The sequence below is a fragment of the Hakea prostrata genome, chromosome 8 (genome assembly GCF_041222555.1).
Source record: "Hakea prostrata isolate BN-2017 chromosome 8, UWA_Hpros_2, whole genome shotgun sequence".
Lineage (NCBI taxonomy): Eukaryota > Viridiplantae > Streptophyta > Magnoliopsida > Proteales > Proteaceae > Hakea > Hakea prostrata.
The window spans coordinates 26,108,536-26,136,289 of record NC_142607.1 but is presented as its reverse complement, the minus strand read 5'-3'; the positions used below and the strand labels follow the sequence as shown (position 1 = coordinate 26,136,289).

At 40.8% G+C, this 27,754-nt stretch overlaps 1 protein-coding gene across 1 annotated transcript in view; it reads left to right on the top strand.

Moving 5' to 3' along the window:
- Positions 1-3,839: 3,839 nt before the first annotated feature.
- LOC149007466 (uncharacterized) overlaps positions 3,840-27,754 on the top strand; it is a 33,485-nt gene continuing 9,570 nt past the window's right edge. The window contains exon 1 of the mRNA XM_089167072.1: positions 3,840-3,947. Coding sequence (XP_089023198.1) covers positions 3,840-3,947 — 108 coding nt within the window. The remainder of the gene's footprint in view (positions 3,948-27,754) is intronic.

The following is a 27,754-nucleotide window of genomic DNA, read 5'->3' as shown; positions in this document are numbered from 1 at the left end:
AGCCGGTACCCTAACTGGCATACCCGAGAGTGGGATCCATAGCCCCGAAGATCAAGTATCGAGGAAATCATCCTCCCACATATACAATAACATAATCATAAACAGGAAATAATCAAGGTTTAATATTATAAAGGAAGGTTCAAAACAATAATGAATAATCAGTATAATCAGAGTGCGGAAAAGATACCAGATATCCAATGATATCAAAAGGAGTAAAGTGAGGCGAAAACTCACTCCACCAATATAGCGGAACGCAGTATGAAAGTCAAAAGGAAATACAACTGAAACAAATGTACTAAGAAATAACTAAGATCAAGCGTCTTCTAGTTTATAGATAACGTCTTCATAAGTGTGGACTTCATCAATCCAATGAATCCTTTCTAACTCTACGCTGTTTTCAAAAATAGTACGCAGCTTGATCCGCCGGGGGATCATCAGAGTAATCTTGATCGTCGCCAACACCTTGCGTGTAATACGCTTCATCGGTTTGCGCTTCACTGTACTGCTCGTCATAATAATCTGTACCTGCAGGATAATCTAAACAAAGAATATACAAAAAGGAATGAGTTTCAAAGAAACTCAGTAAGGTAGTTAATCCATAAAATCATAGATACCATCTGGCAAAACATAACATGATGCAATACAGTATGAAACAGATAAAGTATGAATGCATCTAACTCTATGTATGCTGGTTTCTATGGTAGACATGTTTTAAGTCATAGCACCGTACTTCTCTAGGTAGGTCACGCATACGGCTCCTGTTGGTAGTGGGTCCGGCATCCCTCAGGACAAACCATGACAGGGGGTTAAGTCAACACACTCTCTCACAACCATTTGGCATAAGTACTGGCCCATGTCAGGGAAAAGCCTAGCCCAATGCAAGTCATCTAGTCAGTTACATCAACTCAGGTCCAAATACTTCCATTCCTTCCGCCTCCGCGATCCTTTCCACTAGAGTCACGGATATTACTCACCGGACTCATCAACCCTATTGGTTATCCACATACGGTAAACGGGAAGCTCTCATGTCGTCTCACGGATATAACTCACCGGTCTCGAGCGCCCATGAGCCCAAGTCCAGCCATATGCAACCCTCCAATAAATGGCCCCCACAATGTGATTCCCATCCTCTCACGGATATAACTCACCGGTCTAGAGTGCCCATGAATCCCCATTGCTACCACGGGTCGTTCGGTCTCAATACGCTTCCTAATCGGGTCTAATATAACAGGGGTATATCCTAGCCAAACACTGCTAGACATCCCTAGGTATGACAACCAATGATTCGGGAAAGCGTCGATGGGCATCTTCGGAGAACATCCCATACTATTCCCTCCAATGTCCAAGGACAGAAGCATCAAAAGGATACTCCCCAATCCCAAACCAAACTTAAGCAAACACATTCTCAGAACAGTCATGACATACACAACCAGCAGTTCATCATATATAAGAGAATGTAAAAGCAAAAAATAGATTAGGCAATAATAAGTAATTCATATATCATGAATAATAAAAAGACAATATAAACAAGTGCTACTGTTCCCACAGTAGGAGATCAGAATTAAAGTACAATAACAGTAGGTAATCTCATTGTTTCATAAAGTAGAAACCAGAGAACAAGCAATCTATGCAGTTAAGGAATTAACTGTCCTTACCTTCTAACTTGGATAGGATCTTAAAGAATCAAGTATGATCTTGACTAAATCTGAGAAGACAGTCCTAAACAAGTGCATACAACATGTAGGAAAGATGCATAAAGGAAAAGATCATAAATCAATCGAAACAGACCAAGAATGAGGTTGCTGTACTCATTGGTCGATTGATTGGTCTGCTGGACCAGTCGACCAATGAGTCAACCAATGGAGACAGTGGCCTACAAGAATCCGAATTTTGAGAATCAAGAACCGAATTTGATGGTTCAAAAGGGTACGAATCAGAGGGAAATTATCATGGTAGTATTCTAGGGTATAGAGGATATCAATTCATAAATCAAATCAAGTTCCCAAGTTGTAACCTAGGAACAAAAAGGTTAACCTAGTAGGTTAAACATAGATTATGAGGGAAAAAAATATTATAATTAAAGATAAAAGAACTAGGATATGAAGATTACAGATATAGTAAGAAAACACATTGATTGGGTTACCATGATCAAACTAGGGGTTCTTGGTTTGATTCCAGAAAATTAGGGTTTCACCCCTTTTGGTTCCCCTCGAAAATAATTGAGAGCTCTGGATGAAGGGAGGTAAATTGTTAGCCAAAAATAACAAGAAGAATCATTCAATGATAAAGTTTAGGTTCATATAAATTTTACCTAAGAGGTTTCCCTCACACAAGGGAGGTTTCCAAAAGTTCTCTAGATGATCACACAGGTTAGGGTTTCAAAGGATTAGGGTTAGGGTTTCGAAGATTCCACTGGCTGAGGTTAAGATCATGATGATGATCATGGATCTTAAAGAACATGATGAATCACGGAATAGATGGTTGCAAGAGTGCATCATCTTTTTCCTGATCTCAATGAAGAACAGAATTAAAGAAAGAAAATCAGAGATAGAAGAAAGAGTGAGTGAAATCATATCTTTGCTGTAGGAGGATGAAGAATTCTTCAAGTCTTTGTGAGAGATCACCAAAGAATGAAAGGGAATGGGTTAGATTAGGGTTCTAACTCGTTCTAGAGGTTTAGGAGGCAGATGAGGCGGAGTATTCCTGAGATTAGACTTAAATAGAAGAGACAGGATTCAAATTTCAAATACATAATCAATTGGTCGATTGGTCCAATCGACCATTGAGTCGACCAATCAAGACAACAACTTCAAAATAGGGAATTGAAGGCCCAGATCAAGTCCAAACATCAAGGGGTTTTGCACACACCTAGAGTGACATACCTAGGAGTTAGAAATGCCTTTGAATCAATACAGAGACCACTCCAAGACCATCAACTAATCCAATCTTCATCAGGGTGCAGTTTCCACCATTGGAACACTGGCATCAACACTCATGGATTCCAATCCAGCCATCAAGTCTTCAACAGAAATGTCCCAAAGATGACTTCTTGCCTTACTTCGGGTCGTACAAATAACAAAGTTTCCGGATTAGGGTCAGGGCTGGGTTTTACAGTTATAGTTAACATTAAGCTAGAAGATGAGAAGATAAGTTTATAAAAATGAAAAGAAACTAAAGCTTTAATGCTTCCATAAGAGCTCCAGCCTTCTTCTCCAGCAGATCATCTTCTCCAGCAGCTTTCCTTGCTTCCGCAATGATTCCAGCTCTGGTTCTTCTTCTCCTTGCTTCAGCCGTGTCCTCTCTTCCCCTTCCCTTAGCCGTGTGTTGCAATGTTCTTTCTCCCCTTTTCCTCTCTCCCCTTTTCCTCTCTTCTCTTTCTTCCATAAAAGCCTTCAATCATTAGGTTAGATTCTGGCCACAGGATTAGAACATTCCTTTTAAGATCAAGGGCTGAGAACAATCATATATTTACAAGAATAATGTCCTCTTAAGTTAGCCCCTTCTAGTCATTTCCACTTGTATTGGATCTAAGAATATTCTGCTTCGTATTGCTGTAGCAAACTTCACAGCAAAGTTAGAGGACGGCTTCTTCTCCTATTATGGCTCTTTACCTACATTTTTCAAGAGAAAGAGAAAAAATTCATGTAAGAGTGACGATAATGAACTAAACAAGATGCAACATGTTAAGACTAAATAAGACAACATCTAATGAATACTATCACTAAAAGAAAGACAAAATACTCCTAAATCAAGCCATCTCAAGTATAAAGTTACCAATCTTAACTCTATTTCATTGAGTTATCAAGGATGAGTCTGAGTACGAGGATGAGGTGGTACCAATGGATGAGGGACAGGATGCTGCAAATTCTGATGATCAGAATGGAGGGGATGCAGAGATGCGTGATGCTGGTCAAGATGATCATGGGGTTCCTGCATCACACTTCGAGGTAGGGGGTGTGAAATCCAGCCCAAACCTAGCAAGGACACTCTATTAGTTTTGGGATAAAGAAAGACTTGTTTGATGTTAGACCTTAAAGTTGGACCTTGATTTCAGTGTTATTATCTTTGAAAGCCTTAGGAAGTCATGTTTGACATTTCCCTTAGTGTAGATCCATGTTCCAAAGTGATGGAAATTGTCCTTGTGGACCCTCTTTATGGAAAACATGGTGTTTGACCCGAAACCCATGGACATTGATGATGATGCCCCTTACTTGAGTACATTGTCAGTGTTTAGCGAAATTCTGCGCATCGAAGAGGGGTGAATTATTTGAAGTACCTAATGAACTCTCGTGCTCGATCCAAAGGTATTTCATGAAACTATACTTCTTTATTTACTTGTAGGAGAAACCCCACTCAATTTGACCCCGTATAGCCCTCCGAATCCCTGTCCGAAATTGCTGAACTATTTCTGGCGAATCCTGCCTGCGCAGCGAAGAGGGGTGAATTATTTAAAGTACCTATTGAACTCCCATGCTCGATATGAAGGTATTTCCTGAACCTAGACTTCTTGATTGACTTTTAGGAGAAAACCCCACTCAATTTGACCCCATATAGCCCTCCAAATCCCTGTCTGAAGTTGCTGAACTATTTCTGGATTTTCTGCTGAAACCTGTCTTGGTCGATCATCATTGGTCGATGCCATCAACCAAGAGCATGGACCAAGGCAGCCCAGATTCGAGAAAAAAAGATGTTTTTTGGATATTCTTTCATCTTTTTAAGTGAAACCTCGAACCTAGAACCCTATTTTACTCATTTCAACACCTGAGAACGTGGGAAGGCTCCTCTTAGCCTCCTCCTTGGCTTTGGTGAAGGTTTCTTTAAGAAATCTTGGTCTCTCTTCTCAAAATTCATCTACAAGGTATGTGTTCTCTCACTTTCTCTCTATTCTACTCATATCTACTATTGTTCTTGCTACTGAGTTCATGAAGAAGGTGCTGCAACCTTGCAACCACCTCTTCTACAAGCTCTTTTGCTTTGATTAAACCTCTCTTCATCCTTTCCATGCTATGATTCTCATACATGATGTTCTTGCTTTCTTATTTTGATTTTTCTCTTCTTTACAACATGAATTCATCTCTTAATCTGATTTTCTCTTTCAATTAGATCTGATTATATGTTAGTAATTGTCTATATTCTGTTGTTCATCATTCTATTGATTAAATTCCTAGGTTCTCTTGAAGTTACAATGATTTTCATTAAAGACTATGGTTCTAGCATATAGAACCTAGAGTTTTCAATTGGTTTCAATTTGACCATTGGATCATGTTAATTCTTGCTACGTAGTCTTCTGCTATTGTTCCTAGCATCCCCTCCAAGTTTTGGATCGATCTGAGCCCCGGAAGACCGATTTCGGACTAAAATCCCAAAATCCTCTTTGCAGCCCCGAGACTATCTTGGTCGATCCTCTTTGGTCGATGTCATCGACCAAGGAGCATTGACCAAACATGTTGCTGACTGCAACTTCACCCCATTTTGACCTGTTCGACCTCTGATTTTCCCGATTTCTTCTCTAATCTTTCATTTATGTGGGTCTTAACACTATTATTGGATCATTCTTTTGTGACTCTTGTATCATCATCAACTCAACTTAAGGTAAGGACGGTTATTACCATAATTACATGGATTTTGTGAATTATGCCTCTATGTTGGAAACTTGATAGATTCACATTAATTGTTGTATTTCTAACATCATAAGACTGCTGTATATACTTCAAGACAGTAGTACCATGTTATATATCACTTTGGTTATCATGATTATGTATTATTGTTAATTACATATGTGATTGATCATGCTATATTATATCTCGTTTCATATGACGAAATATCATTTATGTATGATGTGATGGAATTGAGAATGTGATTGAATAGGTATGACTTGGGATTGGGGATGTCCTATTGACATTTCTCTCCTTGGACATTGGAAGGAATAGTGTGGGATGTTCTCTGGAGATGCCCATCGACGCTTTCCCGAATCATTGGATGACATACATAGGACTTGTTAGTGGTGTTTGGCTAGGATGTCCTTGTCGTATCACACCCGAATCGGAAGGGCATTGAGACTGAATGACCCGTGGTAGTGTATGGTTTCATGGGCGCTCAAGACCAGTAACCAACCCGTGAGAGGACATAAACCATACTACAGATACTCGAAAGGGGCCATTTATTGGTAGGGTTGAAAATAGCTAGAATTGGGCTCACGGGTACTCAAGACCGGAGAAATGATCCGTGAGGGGACGTGAGAGCTTCCCATCTACTATTTGTGGATGACCAATAGGGTTAATAAGTCCGGTGAGTAATATCCATGACTCTAGTGTGAAGGATACCGGAAAGGATCCCCCCGGGATGGAAGGAATGGACGTATATGGATCTGACATGATATGACTAAGTAGATGACTTGCATTGGGTTAGGCTTTACCTTGACATGCACCAATACTTAGACCAAATGGTGATGTGAGAGAGAGGTGACCGAAACCCTAGCCATGGAATGTCTGAGAGGGATGCAGGACCCATTACCAACCAGCTGCCCAAGATATCATAAATGGTTGAGGGAACCCAAGATATCTTAAATGGTTGAGGGTGTGAGCGGACCTACCCAAAGAAGTATGGTGCTATGACTTAAAGCATGTCTACTTTAAAGACTAGCATACATAGAGTTAGAATCATAATTGCATCATGTGTTTCATATCATATTGCATCATGCTATGCTTTGTATCATGTATCTGTGTTATTATGGAATAACTGCCTTGCTGAGTTCTTTTGAACTCACTCTTTTTTGCAACATCTTTTGTTAGACTTTTCTGCAGGTATTACTATTGTTGACTATGATGGTCAACACAATAAAGACCAAATTGATGACTCTTACACTACTGATTTGGTGATTATATTGGTGAAGACTACCAGTACGAGACTGATATTGTCAGGAGCAGATTCGGCCTGGTCTAGTTTCTTATGATTTTGTTATTGAGGAAACATTGTATAAGTTAAAAGAAACTGTAACTTAGTTGCTTACCTTTTTCTTTCCCTTCTTTTGAGAACTAGTTGTAATCTGTACTTTATCTCGATCTACCTTCTACTATTATCATAGAATGGGTTTCCGCCTCATTCCACATTTTGATTATTTATTTTATTGGTATCATTTCCGCACTCTGATGTTCTTTGTGATCCTTCTGAGATCCTTTCTTGACTTGTATTATTAAATTATTTGAATACAAATATTTGTTCTTGCTTTTGATTATATTATTGTGCTAAGTGGATATGATCGTTCCTAAACTTGATCTTTTGGGCTGTGGATCACTCCATCGGGTAATCCAAATAGGGTACCCCCTAGGTGGATGTGACAGGGGGCCCTTCACATGCCGCTCCAGAGACACCTGACTTAATGCACATATTCTTTCCATGACTTCCATGCTGGAGAGGATGGAGGTCAGGCAGGAGCAGATGTATGAGAGGATGGAGTTGAGGCAAACGCAGATAGAGTTCAGACAGGAGTATATGCAGTCTCAGCTCACACAGATTTTCAAAGATGTCAGGGCATTTAGAGATCAGAGGCGGACTCCTAGATAGACATATTGTACTAGGATTTCAGTTTATGCTTTCATTTGTAACTTGATGTAAAACTTTCTTAAGTTAATGAAATTCGCTTTTGTTTCACTTTATTATTGTGTATTATTCACTTTTTCTTTTAATTCATTAAGTGATGCTTGTTAAATTATAATTATTGTATATTATTCAACAAATCACTTATGCTTCATTAATTAAGTTTCTAGTCCGAGTTATCTATTACTCACTCTAAGAATACAGGAGTCACTTCTAGATCTATGACTCAGGAATGTTTGGTTATCGTTTTTGTGGTTGAGGTTTCACTTGAACTTGGGCTCTGATACCACTTTATCACATCCACCCAGCCGGTACCCTACCAGGCATACCCGGGTATGTGATCCACAGTCCAAGGATCAAGTATCGAGCAACCATGCCTCCCACATACGCGATAACACAATCATGAACAATAATAATCAAGGTAAAAGCATATAATAAAGCGAATCGTGAATAAGATAAAATAGGTAATCACAAAGCGAAATAAAACGATACCAAATATATAGTCAAAAGGAAGGAACTGAGTGGAATTCACTCCCTCAGTACACAGCGAAAAGTAAATCAATGAAAGTTATAGTTACAGATCCAGGTTCCAAAGAAATAACAGTATAAAGGTCTAAGCTAAGGTCTCCTCACTTTTATACAAGATATCCTCATAGGTGTAAGCAAAAGAGATCAAACTTGGCCTTTCCCACACTAAGGTCGGGCTAATCTTGGCATGGAGGGTAACCACCCTCGGTATCTTCACCGTAACCTTCATAGTGGCCAAGACCTTCAAAGTAGTATGAGGGATCTTGGTCCGTCTCAGGGTAGGAGCCATCAGCTTCTTCGACACCTGCAGAGAAATCTAACAAAACAATTGCACAAAAAGGAATGAGTTTGAGAGAACTCAACAAGGCAGTTATTCCATAATAAATAAGCCATATGATACAAATCATAACATGATGCAAAATGATATGAAACACATGATGCAAGTATGGTTCTAACTCTACATATGCTAGTCTCTATAGTAGACATGCTTTAAGTCATAGCACCATACTTCTTTAGGTAAGTCTCAATCACTCAACACCGGTGGGAATTGGGTCCTGCATCCCTCTCGAACAATCCATGGTTGGGGTTTCGTTCACCGGTCTCTCACATCAAGATTGGTCTAAGTAGTGGCGCATGTCAAGGTAAAGCCTAGCCCAATGCAAGTCATCTACTCAGTCATATCATGTCAGATCTATATACGTCCATTCCTCCCATCCCGGGATCCTTTCCGGTATCCTTCACACTAGAGTCAACGGATATTACTCACCGTACTCACCAACCCTATTGGTCATCCACAAATAGTATATGGGAAGCTCTCACGTCCTCTCACGGATATAACTCACCGGTCTCGAGTGCTCATGAGCCCAAGTCTAGCTATTTGCAACCCTACCAATTAATGGCCCCTTTCAGGAATCCGCAGTGTGATTTATGTCCTCTCACGGGTTGGTTACCGGTCTTGAGCACCCATCCAACCACACTACCACCACTAGTCGTTCAGTCTCAATGCCTTTCCAATTCGGGTCTGATACAACAGGGATGTCCTAGCAAACACATCTAGAGAAATCCTATGTATGTCATCCAATAATCCGAGAAAGCATCGTTGGGCATCTTCGGAGAACATCCCTTACTATTCCCTCCGATGTCCAAGGACGGAAATGTCAAAAGGATATTCCCCAATCACAAATCATACTTATCCAATCACATTCTCAGTTTCATCATATCATACATCCATGATACATCATCATATTGAAAGATACGTCATAACATCACATGATCAAGTGTATAAGTAAATAACAAGAATGAATAGACATGATAAACAAGAGTAAATAAACATGATACTACTATCACAAAGTACCTACAGTAATTATATGATGTCCAGATACAACCAATAACATAAGCCTACTAAGTTGCCAACATCAGTGTAATAATCACATAGTCTATGTGTAACACCCCACCCGCCGGTCTCGGTTCGGGACAACCCGTGGGAGTGATCTGCCATAGGATCCACGGTTTTAGTCTATCAACAATATTAAATACAAATAAAGATAATCAAGAGCAACAAATGTTCAATAAATGAATAAAAGGAATTATAGGAGTCCAAATACTCCAATAACAATAATAAAGGAAATAAATAATGAATAAAAGAGTTCAGCGGAAGTAAACAAAAGGATTATATCAATTTCTTCCCATTTTCCTTTTCTAAATTTAAAAAGGTGAGAAGTCCTCCAGTTCTTCTCCATTCGCTGATCGAACTTTCTGACCACCTTCCGTCTATGACCATCAATAGGTGCGATAAGCACACTCCATGCACCCGTAGGAGCTCCCGCACATGCTATCTCCATTTCCCACTGACGGTGCCACATCTTCTTCATACGGGATGGTTCCTTCATAGGAAACCAGTCCATCTTCCTGTACAATTCCTTCTTCTGTGCAGGCTAATAAACATATACAAAATAAAGGCGTGAGTTCTAAAGAACTCAGTAAGAAACAATCACCAATCCCATCAATTATCCAACAATGCCAAAGTGCACAAATAATATGAATGAATGCAAAGTATGAATGATACTATGATTTCTAACTATGTAGGTCTCTAATAGTTGACATGCTTTAAGATTTACACCAGCCCTCCTCTAGGTAAGTCTCATCACTTTGATCCGGCAAGGACTGGCTACCTCTGTAGGGATCCTGGGAAAAAGGGAAAGTCCACACCTGGCTCTCATTTCCATGGCTGGGGTTAAGTCAACACTCTCTCACCACGACCATTGGTAATGAGTACTGGCGCATGTCAGGGTTTCTAATCCAATGCAAGGTCATACTGGTTACATGTCTACATGAAGTCCAGATACATCCCCTATGACACCAACCAACTCGGTTCAGTATCCTTCGCAACCTAGGAGAGAGAATCCTCACGGACTGGCTACTGCTGTTAGATTCCACCTCTTAACCCTATGGTCATCCACATATTATTGGGGCGGATGCTCTCATGATTCCTCACGACACCTGGTCCGATCCTTGGACATCCATGAGCCCAACCCTAACATATGCAACCCTACCATTTACATGACTAACAGTGGACCAACGTCACATCACTATCATCATGGGTCACTCGGTTTCAATCCTCCTACCGAAAGGGTAGTAGCATGTGGGGTACCTAGCCATGCAATTCTAGACTCTACCTAATAATGTCATCAAATAGTAATGACAGTACTGGAGACATCAGCAGGCATGTGTCCCATTCCACAACCTTTTGATATCCCTAGCTAAGATATCCCGAAATAGATACCTCTTCCATCAGAACCATTTACCAACTATCATCAATACATAACATTCATAATCAACACAGTATGTATGTAAGCAAGACAAACAACAGTAAAATAACAAGATTTATATTTTAGACATGAATACAACAGCATATATAAAGAAATACAATTTCTAATAGACACTAGATTAGCATATTTCAAGTCTATTCAAAAGATAGGATGAGTTGTCCTTACCTGCATATAAGTAAACTGTCCATAAAAAAGAGATCCGTTAACTATTACAAGTCTTTCTTTTCAAACAGTGTATACCTAAACACAGTGTTACAATATTATATAAGTTAATTGAATCAAGGTGGATCAAAACCAAAAGTCATTTGGTCATTGTTTACCAGCCGGTCGCTCGGGCCAGACGCTTAAGTTGAGCGACCACCTCTAGTGACCGCCACAAAAACAGAGAGTTTCAATCCGAAACTCAAGGCTTCGATCACTCGTTTTCAATTCGGATTTCGAGTAATCATGACCTAAGTCTCAAATCTAATACTCCCAAAGCCAAAGGGTGAAGGAAATCCCAGCAATTACCATCATTGGGTTACCTAGAACTCTCCCCTTGACTGGATTATCCTTCTCACGAAAACAGGTTTTCATTTATGGATAATTCATCTCAAGTAGATTGGAAAGAGAGTCACAATGATCAAAGAGGGTAACCACCATGACGAGGGGATGGGTTAACACTAAATTAACAGACAAAGAGAGTAAAGACTAAAGGATAAATTCATCACCTCACGTCAGAAAGCCAGAAAAAGGGAAGGACTGATCTCCAAGTTACTGCTAGCACTTCAGATCCATTTTCGGAACTTCCCCACAGCCATCTAACCTCCAAATTTAGCAACCACGAATAAAATATTCATTACTTAGACGAGGGTTACCTTTTATAGAAGTCAGGGGGCAAAATAGAGCAAAATCCCCGAAAACAGACCGGGCGGTCGCTCCAGGCGGTCTCTTGGTTTGATCGACCGCCACTAGCAACCGCCTCCATGTAATTTTCCATACAAGGGTGCTTTTGTTAGGGGGTTGATATCCAAGGCCAACCTAGCCCTAAAGAAGAGATGGGGGAGATCTTACCTCCATTCCGGACTTCTCCGAACAACACTTGTCTTCTAGAATTCCAAATACCAAGCAAGGCTGGCTCTTCAGACAAAGGATCCAGATCCATGGGTTCAGGGTATGGATCATGGACTTCTATCTCCACAAATTTACCCGACTAGATCTTCGGGTTCTCGGACCTGAAATACGGGTCTCGGGTTAGAAATACGGGGGTTGTTACATTCCTCCTTCTCTAAAAGAAATTTCGTCCCCGAAATTACAACGTACCTGAAGGTCCAAAAAGGTGAGGATACTTGGACCGCATCTCATCTTCTTTCTCCCAAGATGCTTCCTCAAAACAAATGATTCTTCCATCTGATCTTCACCAAAGTTATAGTCCGATATCTCAACTGCTTGTCCTTCCGATCCAAAATCTCAGCCGGTTCTACATCATACGTCAAATCCGCACTCAAACCTTCCGGTCCATGCTGGAGCAACTGCTCTGCGCTTGTCAAGCATTGCCTTAGCATAGACACATGAAAAACATCATGCACACCAGTAAGAGACTGAGGCAGAGCCAACCGATAAGCTACTGGTCCAACTTTTTCAATAATGTCAAAGGGACCAATATACCTAGGGCTGAGCTTTCCTTTAACATTAAAACACATGACTCCTTTCATCGGCAAAACTTTCAAAAATGCACGCTCTCCAACTTGAAACTCAAGGTCAGACATTCTTTTATCCGCATAAGACTTCTGTCGAGATTGGGCAGATTTGATCCTTTCTCTAATCATATCCACCATGGTACCGGTAGTTTCGATTAGATTAGGGCCAAGAACACGCCTTTCCCCAACTTCATTCCAATACAGAGGAGTTCTACAAGTCTTTCCATACAGAGCTTTAAATGAGGCCATTCCAATAATTGACTGATAACTGTTATTATAAGCAAACTCCACCAAGGTTTGGTGGACATCCCAGTTACCACTCATATCTATGACACACGCTCTAAGCATATCTTCCAAAATTTGTATGGTCCTTTCCGATTGGCCATCGGTCTGAGGATGGTGAGCAGTACTCAAATTCAGCTGAGTACCCAGAGCTTTCTGCAAATTATTCCAGAAACACGAAGTAAACCTCGGGTCTCTATCTGACACAATGCTAACAAGAACACCATGCAATCTCACCACATTATCAACATAAAGTCAAGCCAACTTATCCATGGAATAGGTGATCTTCATCGAAATGAAGTGTGCCGATTTGGTTAATCGATCCACTACCACCCATACTGAGTCATTCCCTTTGCCAGATCGGGGTAGACCTATGACAAAGTCCATAGCAATGTCTTCCAACTTCCAACTAGGTACTGGAAGAGGTAGTAGAAGGCCAAATGAATGCTGCCAAAAAGCTTTCACATGTTGACAAGTTCCACACTTAGCAATGAAGTCTTCTACATCATTCTTCATGCCAGTCCACCAAAAATATCCTTTCATATCATGGTACATCTTCACACTTCCAGGATGAATAGTAAAGATGGACTGATGAGCATCAGTCAAGATTTCGCTTCTGAGGTCTTTAACAGCAGGAACACAAACTCTTTCTCTAGAAACAAGAGCATCACCAAAGGCTAGGGAGAAATCTTCCACGTCCTTAGTCTTCGAAGTGATCAAGTCAATCTTCTTCTTCAATTCCGGATCAGTCGACTGCAGAGCAACAATTTGGTCGCTCAAACTCGGTCAAACTGACACAGCTACCAAAATAGCACCGGAACCTTCTGACAAAATCTCAAGTCCAAATCTAACAACGGAGAACAATAAGGGCTTACTGAGAGATGTCAGAACCACACTTCCTCGATTACTCTTTCTACTTAAGGCATCAGCAACCACATTAGCTTTCCTGGATGATACTGAATATCATAATCATAGTCCTTCACCAGTTCTAGCCATCTTCTCTGTCTCATATTCAACTCCTTTTGAGTAAAGAAATACTTGAGACTCTTGTGGTTAGTGAAAATCGATATCTTTTCACCATAAAGATAGTGACCCCAGATCTTCAGAGCAAAAACCACAGCTGCCAATTCCAAGTCATGAGTAGGATAGTTATGCTCGTAGTTCTTCAACTGCCTAGAAGCATAAGCTACAACCTTCCCATGCTGCATCAAAACGCAACCCAAACCAACTTTAGAGGCATCGTATAGACTGTCAAACCTCCAAAGTCATCTGGTATTGTCAACACAGGAGCGTTAGTCAACCTTTTCTTGAGTTCTTGGAAACTCTTTTCACAGGCTTCATTCCACTCAAACTTGACTCCTTTTCTGGTAAGCTTTGTCATAGGTGCTGAGATCTAGAGAAATTCTCAATGAAGCGCCTATAATATCCCGCCATACCAAGGAAACTTCGAATCTCAGTGACTGACTTAGGTTGGTCCCAATCAGCAACAGCTTGAACCTTTGCAGGGTCAACCTTAATACCGTCAGCAGAAACAATGTGACCTAAGAACATAACTTTAGGTAACCAAAAGTCACATTTACTGAACTTGGCAAACAACTTCTTCTCTCTCAAACAATGGAGAGCAAAACTCAAATGCACAACATGTTCTTCTTCGCTCTTTGAATAAATCAGAATGTCGTCAATAAATACAATGATAAACTTGTTTAAGACATCCTGAAATACTCGGTTCATCAGATCCATGAATGCTGCCGGTGCATTAGTAAGACCAAAAGGCATAACTCGAAATTCATAATGCCCATATCTAGTCCTAAATGCAGTCCTACAGACATCACTGGACTTCACTCTTAACTGATGATACCCAGATCTAGATCAATCTTCGAGAACACAGAGGCACCCTTCAACTGATCAAACAACTCGTTGATCCTAGGAAGAGGATATTTATTTTTAATCGTCAACTTGTTCAATTCCCGATAGTCTATGCACATTCGCATACTACCGTCCTTCTTCTTGACAAACAACATCGGGGCTCCCCAAGGTGAAACACTGGGTTGGATAAACCCTTTGCTTGACAAATCATTTAACTGAGTCTGAAGTTCGTTCAACTCAGTCGGAGCCATCCGATACGGAGCTTTCGACACAAGAGCTGCTCCAGGAATTAGATCAATTGAAAACTCTAACTCCTTCTCTGGAGGCAAACCAGACAAATCATCAGGGAAAACATCAGGAAAGTCCCTGACAACTTCAATATCAGACAACCGTTTCACACCTTCTGAGACATCCACAGAAGAGGAAAGAAGTCCAACATCCTTAGTCCACTGCCTGACTTTCACAGTCGCAGCTACTATCTTCTTGCTCAACTTCTCTTGACGACCTTGATACTCAAACGGACTATCACCCTTAGGATGAAACAGTACCTTCCTTTCCGAGCAAAGGATAACTGTGCCATACTTAGATAACCAATCCATTCCAAGTATCACATCAAAATCAGACATATCCAACTTGATCAAACGGGCTTCAAGGGTTCTACCAGCAATAACGACGGAACAAGATTCAACCACTTCATCTAATCTAACAACAGATCTGGTAGGAGTACTAATAACTAGTCCTCTTTCCAACTTTGCAACTGTAACAGGAATACGACTCACAAAAGAAGATGCTATGAATGAATGCGATGCACCAGTCTCAAATAATACGAAAGAAGAGGTAGATGATACTGAAATAATACCTGTCACAACATCGTGATCTGTCTCAAATTCTGAACCAACAACACTGAACACTTTTCCAGTGGGAACATTCGAAGCAGGCTTCAAAGCTGACACCTGAGAATTCGGCTTCTGAGTGCAGTTATGAGAATAATGACCCGGCTTCCCACAGTTAAAGCAGATCAAATCCCTACTACTCACAGGAGCTACTGAAGAAGGATATGCAGGTCACTGGTTACTAACCACTGGACGAGGGTTAGCATAGATCGGTCCAGTACCCTGACTACCTGCAACAGGACGCACCGGTGCACCACTAGAACCATAACTCGAAGCAGAGCTAAAACTGGAACTAGCTCCTCTAGGCTGAAACGAAGGGGCAGTATAAGGAGCAGGCCTAGAGAATCTCCGGTTACGGTCACCCAAATGATTCCTGTTCGCAATAGAATGCTCAGCAGGTATAATTCTCTCTCTCATTATCTTCTACCTTCTTTGCATTCTGTACCATCTCAGCATAATCCACAATCGGATGAATTGCCAGGTAAGTCTTCATTGACGGCCTCAAACCTTTGAAGAACTTCTTTGCCTTCTCACGATCACCTTTGAAAGCAGCCGGGGCAAAGTAAAACAATTCTTCAAACTTCTTCTGGTACTCCAGAACAGTACTAGGTCCTTGCGTGAGTGCCATAAACTCAGCTTCTTTAGCATCTCTCACAGACTCAGGAAAATAATTCTTACAAAAAGCTTCCTTGAAAATTTCCCAAGTAAGAACCGGGTGCGAAGCTTCCAAAATAGGTCCGGTAGCATTCCACCATGCATCGGCTTCATCATGTCGATCTCTGCTCGCACATAGAATCTTCGTAGCTTCATTGCAACGGAGGTTGCGAAAAGCTTTTTCCATCTCTCGGATCCACTTGTTAGGGAACAATGTATCCGACGAAATACCAGTAAAAGCAGGGATCTGAAGCTTCAAGAAATGCTCCATCAACCTTGCATGCGGACCAGGGGCAAAATCGTCCACAAAAGAACCAGCTGCAGAAGTACCAGCTCCATTAGGATTAAGAGTTGTCTAGGCATTTTGCTGGTTAGTCGAGAAACCTTGCATCATAGTAGTAAACTGATTCTGCTGCTGATGCATCATGTTTCCCAGAAGGTTCATCACATCCTGAATAGAGACTACTTGCGGTGCATGCGGAGGATTTTCGCCAGTGGAAGGAATTTCAACTCGGGGAGGCTCAGTTCCAGTGTTTACGATAGGTATCTCAACACAGTTCTGATTTTCCCCACCTTCTCCACCATCTTGATCATTAACAACACAATTCCTTAATTGAACCATTCTGCGAAAAGAATTCCAGAAATTAGCAACACTATATGATAAATTCCAGAAAAGATTCTCCAAGTCAAAGTAACTCCACAACATGGCCAACATTCACAAACAGAAGCAACAACAAGCACAAAGTTCAAGAATAATCAAAACAGAGCCAAGATCCAAAAATCTGTGCAACAGTAACTGGGCCGGTCGCTCAAATCAATCGATCTCCAGTAGCGACCGCCCCAAAATACGCGCTACAGCAACGCTTCAAATACGGTTTTGGGCCTCATTTGCATTTCTACACTTCTCAAAACAGTATTAGGACTCTGGGGATTTCGTGCTAAGGGTTAGGAAATCATTTTGGAGACTCCATTGACTTCGGATCTACTTCCCACGCAACGATTACACACTACACAGGTAATATTCTCACAAAACCCTTCATTTCCATGGTTTGCATGTAAGAAACTACAATGTGCAACTATTTCTAGGTTTTCTTTGGTGCAAAATGTTTCTTTTACTTCCCATAACATGTCTAGGCATAGATCTACTGTTCACTATGCATTTTTACACTAACAGGTAATTACTAGACATCTCATGGCTTCTCATTTTGCATCTTTTTCGCCTAAAAACAGATTTTCTCACTAGATGGCTGCACGCGGAGGTAGGAGAGTACCCATGCGCGGCCGAGGTCATGGTCTAGGTAGAGGTGACGCACATGACCCAGTCCATCTACACTACTTCAGGTCACCGGAGGCACAGGAGCTGTACTTCGGCCATTTTAGTCAGCGCCAGATCGAGTATGGTTAACCGATAATGACTTCAGAGGTCGAGCAGTTCCAGATCGAGAGTAGATTCGAGGCAATGGGCTGGAGAGGTACCTTGTTCTTGAACGAGGATGCCTATCCAAAGCTAGTCAGGTTATTCTACAGCAACCTGACCTTCCACAGAGAGAGGGTGGGAGAGCATGACACTAGGCTGGTGATAGAAAGCCGGGTGAAGACTACAGACATATGCTTCACCACAGAGGAGCTGGTTCACATCCTAGATGTGCCATACATCCACAGCGACAGATTATGGTTCGAGCCGGGGGCTGAGTCAGACGATGTCATTCACTGGGAGGAGAGAGCTCTCGTCTACTCAAGCATTTGCCCACGGGAGTGCAGCGGGGTAGAGTCAGTGACCGAGCTGCTTCCTTCATACAGGATCATCTCCCGGATCATAGCATGGAACCTACTGTCTAAGGCAGGTCATCAGAGTGAGATTTCACTCATGCAGGCTATGATGACCTTCTCCATCTACACCCGCTACTAGATAGACTTGGCTTACATAATCCAGAATGCCATGATTTATCGAGTGGCTTATCCGAGGGGAGCAAACCTTGGATACGGGCGACTTCTAACACGGATCTTCGAGCACTTCGGGGTCGACTTAGAGGGAGAGGAGGCTATTCCGGTTGGGCATGGCTATACGATAGGTCACAGATTGGTCGCTCAGATGCACTTACTGGGCGGACCAAAATCACCAGAGATGCCAGCCGAGCCAGAGGACATGGATGTAGAGGCTGATGATGAGGATCATGCAGACTCGCCACCACCTTCTTAGTTCGAGACAAGAGGCACATCCGGGGCTCAGCATATTTCGGAGGTCGAACCACCTTGGGCTAGAGGTTTGTTCACTTGGATGGACCAGTTCGAGCAGGGGCAGGTAGAGATGAGGGGCCAGATAGCAGAGTGCCTTGATATACTCCGCCAGATGAGACTAGCACCACCACCTCCTCCATAGCAGTAGATTGACTTAGACTTTGATAATTTTTGATTCAGTACTGACTTTAGGGTTTAGATATGTTTATTGTAGTTTTTATTCAGCACATGTTCATTTCCTATCATTTTGTAAAGCATAGAGTACGCTTCAAATTATGTAAAGCTTTATCTTATTAATGAAGTACAGTTATATTTGTTGCATTTGTATTATTGTCTCTTATGCACTTTCTTGATAATTACCATGCGAGAATGTATTTCACTTGACTTATAGTAAGTTATGCTAAAGATAATTCATTTACTTTATCAGTTTGTTTCTAACAAAATATGTTCTATTATTCACTCTAGTTCTTTTGAGTCACTTCTAGATCTATGACTCAGATTGCTCATCTAACACTTGTATCAAATATTATTGACTTCATAAAACCATGGCTCTGATACCACTCTGTCACACCCCACCCGCCGGTCTCGGTTACCCGCCCGACAACCAGTGGGAGTGATCCGCCATAGGATCCACGGTTTTAGTCTATCAACAATATTAAATACAAATAAAGATAATCAAGAGCAACAAATGTTCAATAAATGAATTAAAGGAATTACAGGAGTCCAAATACTCCAATAACAATAATAAAGGAAATAAATAATGAATAAAAATGAATAAGAGTTCAGCGGAAGTAAACAAAAGGATTATATTAATTTCTTCCCAGTTTCCTTTTCTAAATTTAAAAACTTAGAGACAGTCTATACTGATGCGTCTAAAATTGGTTTGGGTTGTGTTTTAATGCAACATGGGAAGGTGATAGCTTATGCTTCAAGGCAAATGAAGGTTTATGAGCGGAATTATCCCACTCATGATTGGAACATGCAGCCGTTGTTTTTTTGCCCTAAAGATTTGGAGACATTACTTGTATGGTGAGAAGATTGCGATTTTCACAGATCATAAGAGCTTAAAGTATTTCTTTACCCAAAAGGAGTTAAATATGAGACAAAGAAGATGGTTGGAATTAGTCTCTGATTATGATTGTGATATCCAGTATCATCCTGGTAAAGCAAATGTCGTTGCGGACGCTCTTAGTAGGAAAAGTAACAAGAAGGATTTAGATTTGAATGCTATGAGCAAGTCGTTGTTGAAGTCAATTTCAGATTTTGAATTGAAAGTTGTTTCGCAAAGTTCAGATGTTATGCTTTCAGCCATGACAGCAAGATCCACCCTTAGGGATCGAATTGTTGCCTTGCAAGATTCGGATCCAGAATTGAAAGAGAAGATAGAGAAGATTTCTTTAAATTCTGATTTGGACCCTGATTTTAGTATATCTATGGATGGTACGTTATTGTTTAGAGGAAGACTTTGTGTGCCTGCAGTTGAAGAAGTTAAAAAGGAAATTTTAAAGGAAGCACACCAGTCGATCTTTACCGTACATCCAGGAGGTACAAAAATGTATAAGGATTTGAAAGAACATTTTTGGTGGATTGGATCGAAGTCTGATGTGGAAGATTTTGTAGCTAAGTGTGAGACTTGTCAACGTGTTAAAGCTGTTCGACAACCTCCGTCTGGATTATTGCAGCCCTTACCCTTGCCTGGTTGGAAATGGGAGAACATTACTATGGACTTCGTGACTAGTTTGCCTCGAACGAGTAAAGGTAATGACACTGTGTGGGTAATTGTTGATAGATTGACCAAATCAGCCCATTTTATTCCTATGAAGATCACTCACACTATGGATAAGTTAGCTAGGCTTTATGTGGACAATGTTGTTCGTCTGCATGGAGTGCCTGTGAGTATTGTGTCTGATCGTGACCCTAGATTTACTTCAAGATTTTGGAATAGTTTGCAGAAAGCTTTGGGAACCCAGTTGAATTTGAGTATTGCTCACCACCCTCAATCTGATGGACAAGTCGAGCGGACGATTCAGATTTTGGAAGATATGCTTAGATCGTGTATTGTTGATATGAGTGGTAATTGGGATGAACATTTAGCTTTGGTTAAGTTTGCCTATAACAATAGTTATCAGTCTACAATAGGCATGGCTCCTTTTAAAGCTTTATATGGAAACACTTGTAGAACACCTCTGTATTGGACCGAAATTGGAGAAAGGAAAGTGTTAGGACCAGAAATGATGAAGCTACCAGTGCGATGGTAGATATGATAAGAGAAAGGATTAAGACTGCTCAGTCAAGACAAAAATCTTATGCTGATAGAAGAAGGTCAGATTTGGAATTTCAAGTTGGTGAGAACGTTTTTCTAAAGGTATCGCCTATGAAGGGTGTAATGAGGTTTAATGTTAAAGGGAAGCTTAGTCCTCGTTATATTGGACCTTATGAGATTCTTGAAAGAATTGGATCAGTTGCTTATCGTTTGGCTTTACCTCCGTCACTCGCTGAGACTCATAATGTATTTCATGTTTCAATGCTTCGGAAGTATGTTGAGAACCCAGATCACATACTACAGCAAGAACCTGAAGGACTTTGTGCTGATTTATCTTATAAGGAAGAACTGGTTAAAATCTTGGATAGAAAGGACAAGCAGTTAAGGAATCGAACTATCCCTTTGGTGAAGATTCAGTGGAAGAACCATACTCCTGAAGAAGCGTCTTGGGAAAAGGAAGAAGATATGAAGGAGAAGTTTCCTCATCTTTTTGGAAGTTCAGGTATACTTTCAATTTCGAGGACGAAATTTCTTTTAAGGAGGGGGGAATGTGAAACCCGGCCCTAACCTTAACCCGGATACTCTTTGATTGTAGGTCCGAAGACCTGAAGTAGAAGTGAAAGTCAACTATGGGCCATATTGGTAGATGATATAGTGTTCGACTCCGAACCTATGGAGATTGAAGATGATGCCCCATACTTGAAGTCAGTGTTGGATATAGAGAAGAGATTGCACCTTGATGAAGAGAAGATTAGTTGATGACCTTAGAGCTTGGTGGGATATGATTTAAAGCCATTTTTCCATGCTAGGTATGTTATAGAATATGTGTTTAAAGTTTCGTTTGATTCCGAGTAGTGGAAGACCCTCAAATCCCTATTTTTGGCTTTGTTTGTCACTGGGTCGAGTGCTTGGGTCGACTGCCCAATGCTACCCAGCCAATCGACCCAAAGTTGTTGAACTCGAACAGAATCTTCTGTTTTGAGAATCTTGCTATATATACCCCATGACTTCGTGATTTTAGTATCCCTAGCCTCCATAACACTTAGAGAACGAAGGGAAACCATCTCCAAGCCTCCAAGAGTGAAGAAGAAGACCTAATATTGCAATTTTGCAAACTCTCTCTCTTGTTCTTCAATTAAAGGTTAGTAATCTATCTTTTATGTTAATGATTTATTCTTTCTATGATCACTCTCATCTCTGAACTGAGATTATGATGAAGATGCTGCAACCTTGTAGTCATATCTTTACAATCTCTTTTCATTCTCTTGTACTATGATCATCTCATTCATTCTTAACATGATCCTTATGATTTCTTCTTAAACTATGATAATATTTCCTATTTTGATTCATTCTAACATTATAGATGCTTCTCTATGATTATTCATACCTCTGATCTACTGTGCTCTTGTACTAGAATGAGATCTAATCATCTCTAGTTCATCTCTTTCATTCATAGCATGTTTCCAATGAAAACTATGATTTTTACCAAAATAGAAACTATGGTTCTAAATTAGGAAGTAATGTTTTAATGGTGGTTTGATGTCTAAATTATGCTTTCTAGGCTTAGACTACTATGTTAGACAATCCCTCCAAGTTTCGTCGCATTCCGATTTGTGTAGCATAGGTTTCGGATCAAGATTCCCTTTTTACTTTCGGATTTGCTCTTGGGTAGACTGCCTGGGTCGACTGGCCAATGCTACCCATCCAATCAACCCGCAACAGCAGAATCTGTTTTCTTCGTCCGATTTGATTCAAATCATGCTTATTCTTTTAGGACTACTTCCTAATGATTGTGTGATGCTATTGTAGGGATTATTTGCTAACTTTGGATTCATCCTCTTGTTCGTCCAGAATATTCTCGGATCTATTTAAGGTAAGGAAAGTTGTTACCATATTAACATAGATTTGCATAGATTTAGTTTCTAATTTGGGAACTACTTAGATTTGCTACTGTTATGTTAGTTTCTATTATGATATGAATGCTACAAGTACATTAGGATCTTATTTCCTTATTTACTTTATGTACTTGATTATGTATGAATACTTACTCATGTATGTTTCCTTATTTATTTAATCTTGTCTTATTATACTCTTTCATATGATGTGATATTTGTCGTGGATGATATGACTGAATTATGATTGTGATTGCTTAGGTATGATTTGGGATTGGGGAATGTCCTTTTGACATTTCTGTCCTTGGATCTCATTAGGAGTAGTATGGGATATTTCCAATGTTGCCCTTTGACGCTTTCCCGGATTATTGGTTGTCATACCTAGGACTTGTCTAGCAGTGTTTGGCTAGGTTATACCTCTGTTATATCAGACCCGAATCGGAAGGGTATTGTGACCGAACAACCCGTGGTAGCAATGGGGATTCACGGGCGCTCAAGACCCGTAACCAACCCGTGAGGGGACATAAATCACATTGTGGGGGCCATTTATGGGTAGAGTTGCATATGGATAGACTTGGGCTTATGGGCGTTTAAGACCGGTAACCAACCTGTGAGAAGACATGAGAGCTTCCCGTTTACTATATGTGGATGACCTATAGGGTTGATGAGTCCGTAGTCTGGGACTATGCTGACTCTAGTGTGAAGGATACTGGAAAGGATCGCTGGGGGCGAGGAATGGACGTATCTGGATCTGAGTTGATATGACCAAGTAGAAGACTTGCATTGGGCTAGGCTTTACCCTGACATGCGCCAATACTTAGACCAAACGATGATGTGAGAGAGAGGTGACTTAACCCCTAACCAAGGAATGCCCAGGAAGGATGCAAGACCCAACTACCACCGGCAGACCCAAGATGCCAAGATGGCTGAGGGGGAGTGATTGACCTACCCAAAGAAGTATGGTGCTATGACTTAAAGCATGTTTGCCTATAGAGACCAGCATACATAGAGTTAGACTCATACATACATTGTTGCCTCATATCATATCATCTTATGCTTTGTTTGTGATACTATGTTATTTATGCTATTATGGAATAACTTGCCTTGTTGAGTTTCTTTGAAACTCACTCCTTTTTGTACAATATCTTTTGTTAGACTATTCTATAGGTTTTGATGGCTATGAAGCGCAAGATGAAGAAGCGTACCATACGCAAAGTGCTAGCGACTACGAAGATTACTGTGAGGATCCCTCGAGTGGTCTCTCTTGTTACCAGGATTAGCCCTACTGTGGAGTGGAAGCGTTTGAGCATCATCGATGAAGTCTATGTCTATGAGGACATCCTTTATAAAGTAGAAAAGACTCTAGTTTAGAGTATATCTTTCTTTCTTGTCTTTAGAATCAGTTGTAATCCCATTTGATTTTTGAACTACATTCCGCTGTACTCATGGAGTGAGATTCCACCTCACTCTACTTTTGATTTATATATCTATTGGTATCTTTTCCGCACTCTGATGAATATCTCGTTACTTTACCTTGATTCATTTGAATAATATTGTTAACATTGATTTAGTCTTGTTCTTGATTATATTGTTGTGAATGTGGGAGGTTGATTTCTCTAACTACTGGATCTTGTGGACTGTGGATCACACACTCGGGTATGCCAGATAGGGTACCGGCTGGGTGGATGTGACAATATCAGACCCAAATCGGAAGGGTATTGAGACTGAACGACCCATGGTAGCAGTGTGATTCACAGGCGCTCAAGACCGGTAACCAACCCGTGAGAGGACGGGAATCATATTGTGGGGGCCATTTATTGGAGGGTTGCATATGGCTAGACTTGGGCTCATGGGCGCTCAAGACCGGTGAAATGATCCATGAGGGGACGTGAGAGCTTCCCATTTACCATATGTGGATAACCAATAGGGTTGATGAGTCCGTAGTCCGAGACTATTAGGACTCTAGTGGAAAGGATACCGAAAAGGGTCGCCTGGGGCGAAGAATGGAGGTATCTGGACCTGAGTTGATGTAACTGAGTAGATGACTTGCATTGGGCTAGGCTTTACCCTGACATGCGCTAGTACTTAGACCAAATGGTGATGTGAGAGAGAGGTGACTTAACCCCCAGCCATGGATTGTCCCGAGGGATGAAGGACCCACTACCAACCAGAGCCGAGTGACTAACCTACCCAAAGAAGTATGGTGCTATGACTTAAAGCATGTCTGCCAATAGAGACCAGCATACATAGAGTTTAGATGCATACATACATTATTTGTTCCATACTGCATTGCATCTTGTTATGTTCTGATATATGTTATCTATGCTGTTGTGAGTTAACTTGCCTTACTGAGTTTCTTTCGAAACTCATTCCTTTTTGTACAATCTTTTGTTAGACTATTCTACAGGTACTGATTACTATGACGGACAGTACGGTGAAGCGCAAGCCGATGAAGCGTACTACACGCAAGGTGTTGGCGACAATCAAAATTAAGTTGATGATCCCTCAAGTGATCAAGTTGCGTACTACGATTAGAGGCAACGTGGAGTTGGAGCATCTCTGTTGGACTGACGAAGTCCACTATTTTGAAGATGTTATTTATAGAATAGAAGACTCTTAAGTTTAGTTTATCTTTCTTATTTCTTTTGTTTCAGTTGTTATTCCTTTTGGACTTATGCTACGTTCCGTTGTATCTATGGAGTGAGTTTCCACCTCGCTCTACTTCTTTTGATATCTTTGGATATCTGGTATCATTTTTCCGCACTCTGATTATATTGTTTATTCATTTCTTGACTTTAATCTTTTGTTTATAATATTTAAACCTTGATTATTCCTGTTTATGATTATGTTATTGTATATGTGGGAGGATGATTTCCTCGATACTTGATCTTCAAGGATGTGGATCACACTCCCGAGTATGCCAGTTAGGATACCGGCTTGGAGGCTAGGGATACTAAAAATACGAAGTACTATGGTATATATAGCAATATAACCTAAACAGAAGATTCAGCTCGAATTCTGTCTACTTGGGTCGATTGGCTAGGTAGACTGACCCAGTTGACCCAGGGCAGTCGACCCAGGCTGTCAGCAAAGCCTAAATCAGGGATTTGAGGGCCTTTCACTTATCAGAATCAAACGAGATTTTAAACACATAAACCATAACTTACCTAGCATGGAGAAATGCCTTCAAATCATGTCTAAACATGCCCTAAGGTCATCAACTAATCTTCTCTTCATCAATGTGTAGTCTCTTTTTCAAATCCAACGAGGTCTTCAAGTATGGGGCATCATCGTCAATCTCCATGGGTTCGGAGTCGAACACCATGTCTTCTACTGATATGGCCCATACTTTCACTTCTACTTCGGGTCTTCGGACCTACAAATGAAAGAGTATCTGGGATAAGCTTAGGGCCGGGTTTCACACCATACTCCTCTGGGTAGTCTCAGTCCCTCTTCCCTCACAGCTCTGATGCACGTCTGTTGGGTTTTCCGCGGTAATTGAGTTAAGGCATCCATCTTGACATTTCATGGCTTGGGTTTAAGTCACACTCTCTCACTCCGCCATTGGTATGAGTATTGGCATGTGTCAGGGTTAAGCCTAGCCAAATGCAAGTCTTCTACTTAGTTATTTCAACTTAGATCCAGATACTTCCATTCCTCCCATCCGAGATCCTTTCCGGTATCCTTCTCCTTAGAGTCAACGTATCTTTATGGAATCCACCATCTCGGACTACGGACTCATCAACCCTATTGGTCAGTTACATGAAGCTAATAGGTACTTCCGTTTCCTCTCACGGATCATTTCACCGGTCTTGATTTCAAGGGCCCACGACCACTTTACAACTGTACCAATGAATGGCCTCTCACGAGTATCTGCAATGTGGTTCATGTCCTATACAGATGTAATGAATCTAAAGTGCCCACAAATCCTCATTGCTACCACAGGTTGCTTGGTCTCAATTCCCTTCCGATCGGGTCTGATATAATAGGGACATCCTAGCCAAACACTTTTAGACATGCCCTAGGTATGTCAACCAGTAATCAAGAAAAGTTCCAAGGGGCACCACAGGAAGATGTCCCATACCACCTCCACTGGTGTCCAAAGGTAGGAACACCAAAATGGGCATTCCCCATTCCCCAATCACAACTTAGGTAATCACATTCCCAATCAGTCGTTCACAAGCACAACTTTTAATACAACATATAATCATTCATAATTGAATTAACAATTGGATAATAAGAACAAGTGCTACTGTAGCTGAAGAACTACAGCAGCCATATGATTATAAGAAACTAATTACAACAGTGATATGATCGTGTAATTCTAAAACAAATATAAGTAGGCATGCATATTAGGTTATTAGAGATCAACCATCCTTACCTTAAGTAATCTTTAAAGGATTCCATAGAATTAATGAGGAAGAGGTCCAAGACTAGCAATTAAAACCTAAACAAGCATATAATAATGATTAGGAATAAAACCTAGCAGATTAGAAGTCAAACAAAAGAAAATAGGGCTGTTATGAGGCTACTGTCTGTCACATCCCGCCCTAAATCCACCCAGGGGGTACCCTATCTGGGTTACTCCGGAGTGATCCACAGCCCAACAGATCCAGTTTAGGAACGATCATATCCACTTAGCACAATAATATAATCAAAAGCAAGAACAATTTATAGTATTCAAGTAATCTAATAATAAAAGTTAAGAAATGATCACAGAAGGATCACAACGAACATCAGAGTGCGGAATAACAAGTACCAAATCAAAAGACAACTGTGCGGAAGGTAGATCGAAATAAGGTAAAGGTTACAACCAAATCTCCAAAGAAGGAAAATAAAAAGGTAAGCAACTAAGTTACAGTTTCTTCTAACTTATACAATGTCTCCTCAATAACATAATCATAAGAAACTAAGCCAGGCCGGATCTACTCCTGACAAATATGAGTCTTGAACTGATAGCCTTCACCGATGTAGTCACCGTAGCCAAAGTGGTATGAGTCATCAACTCGGTCCTCAAAGTGTTGACCGTCACGAG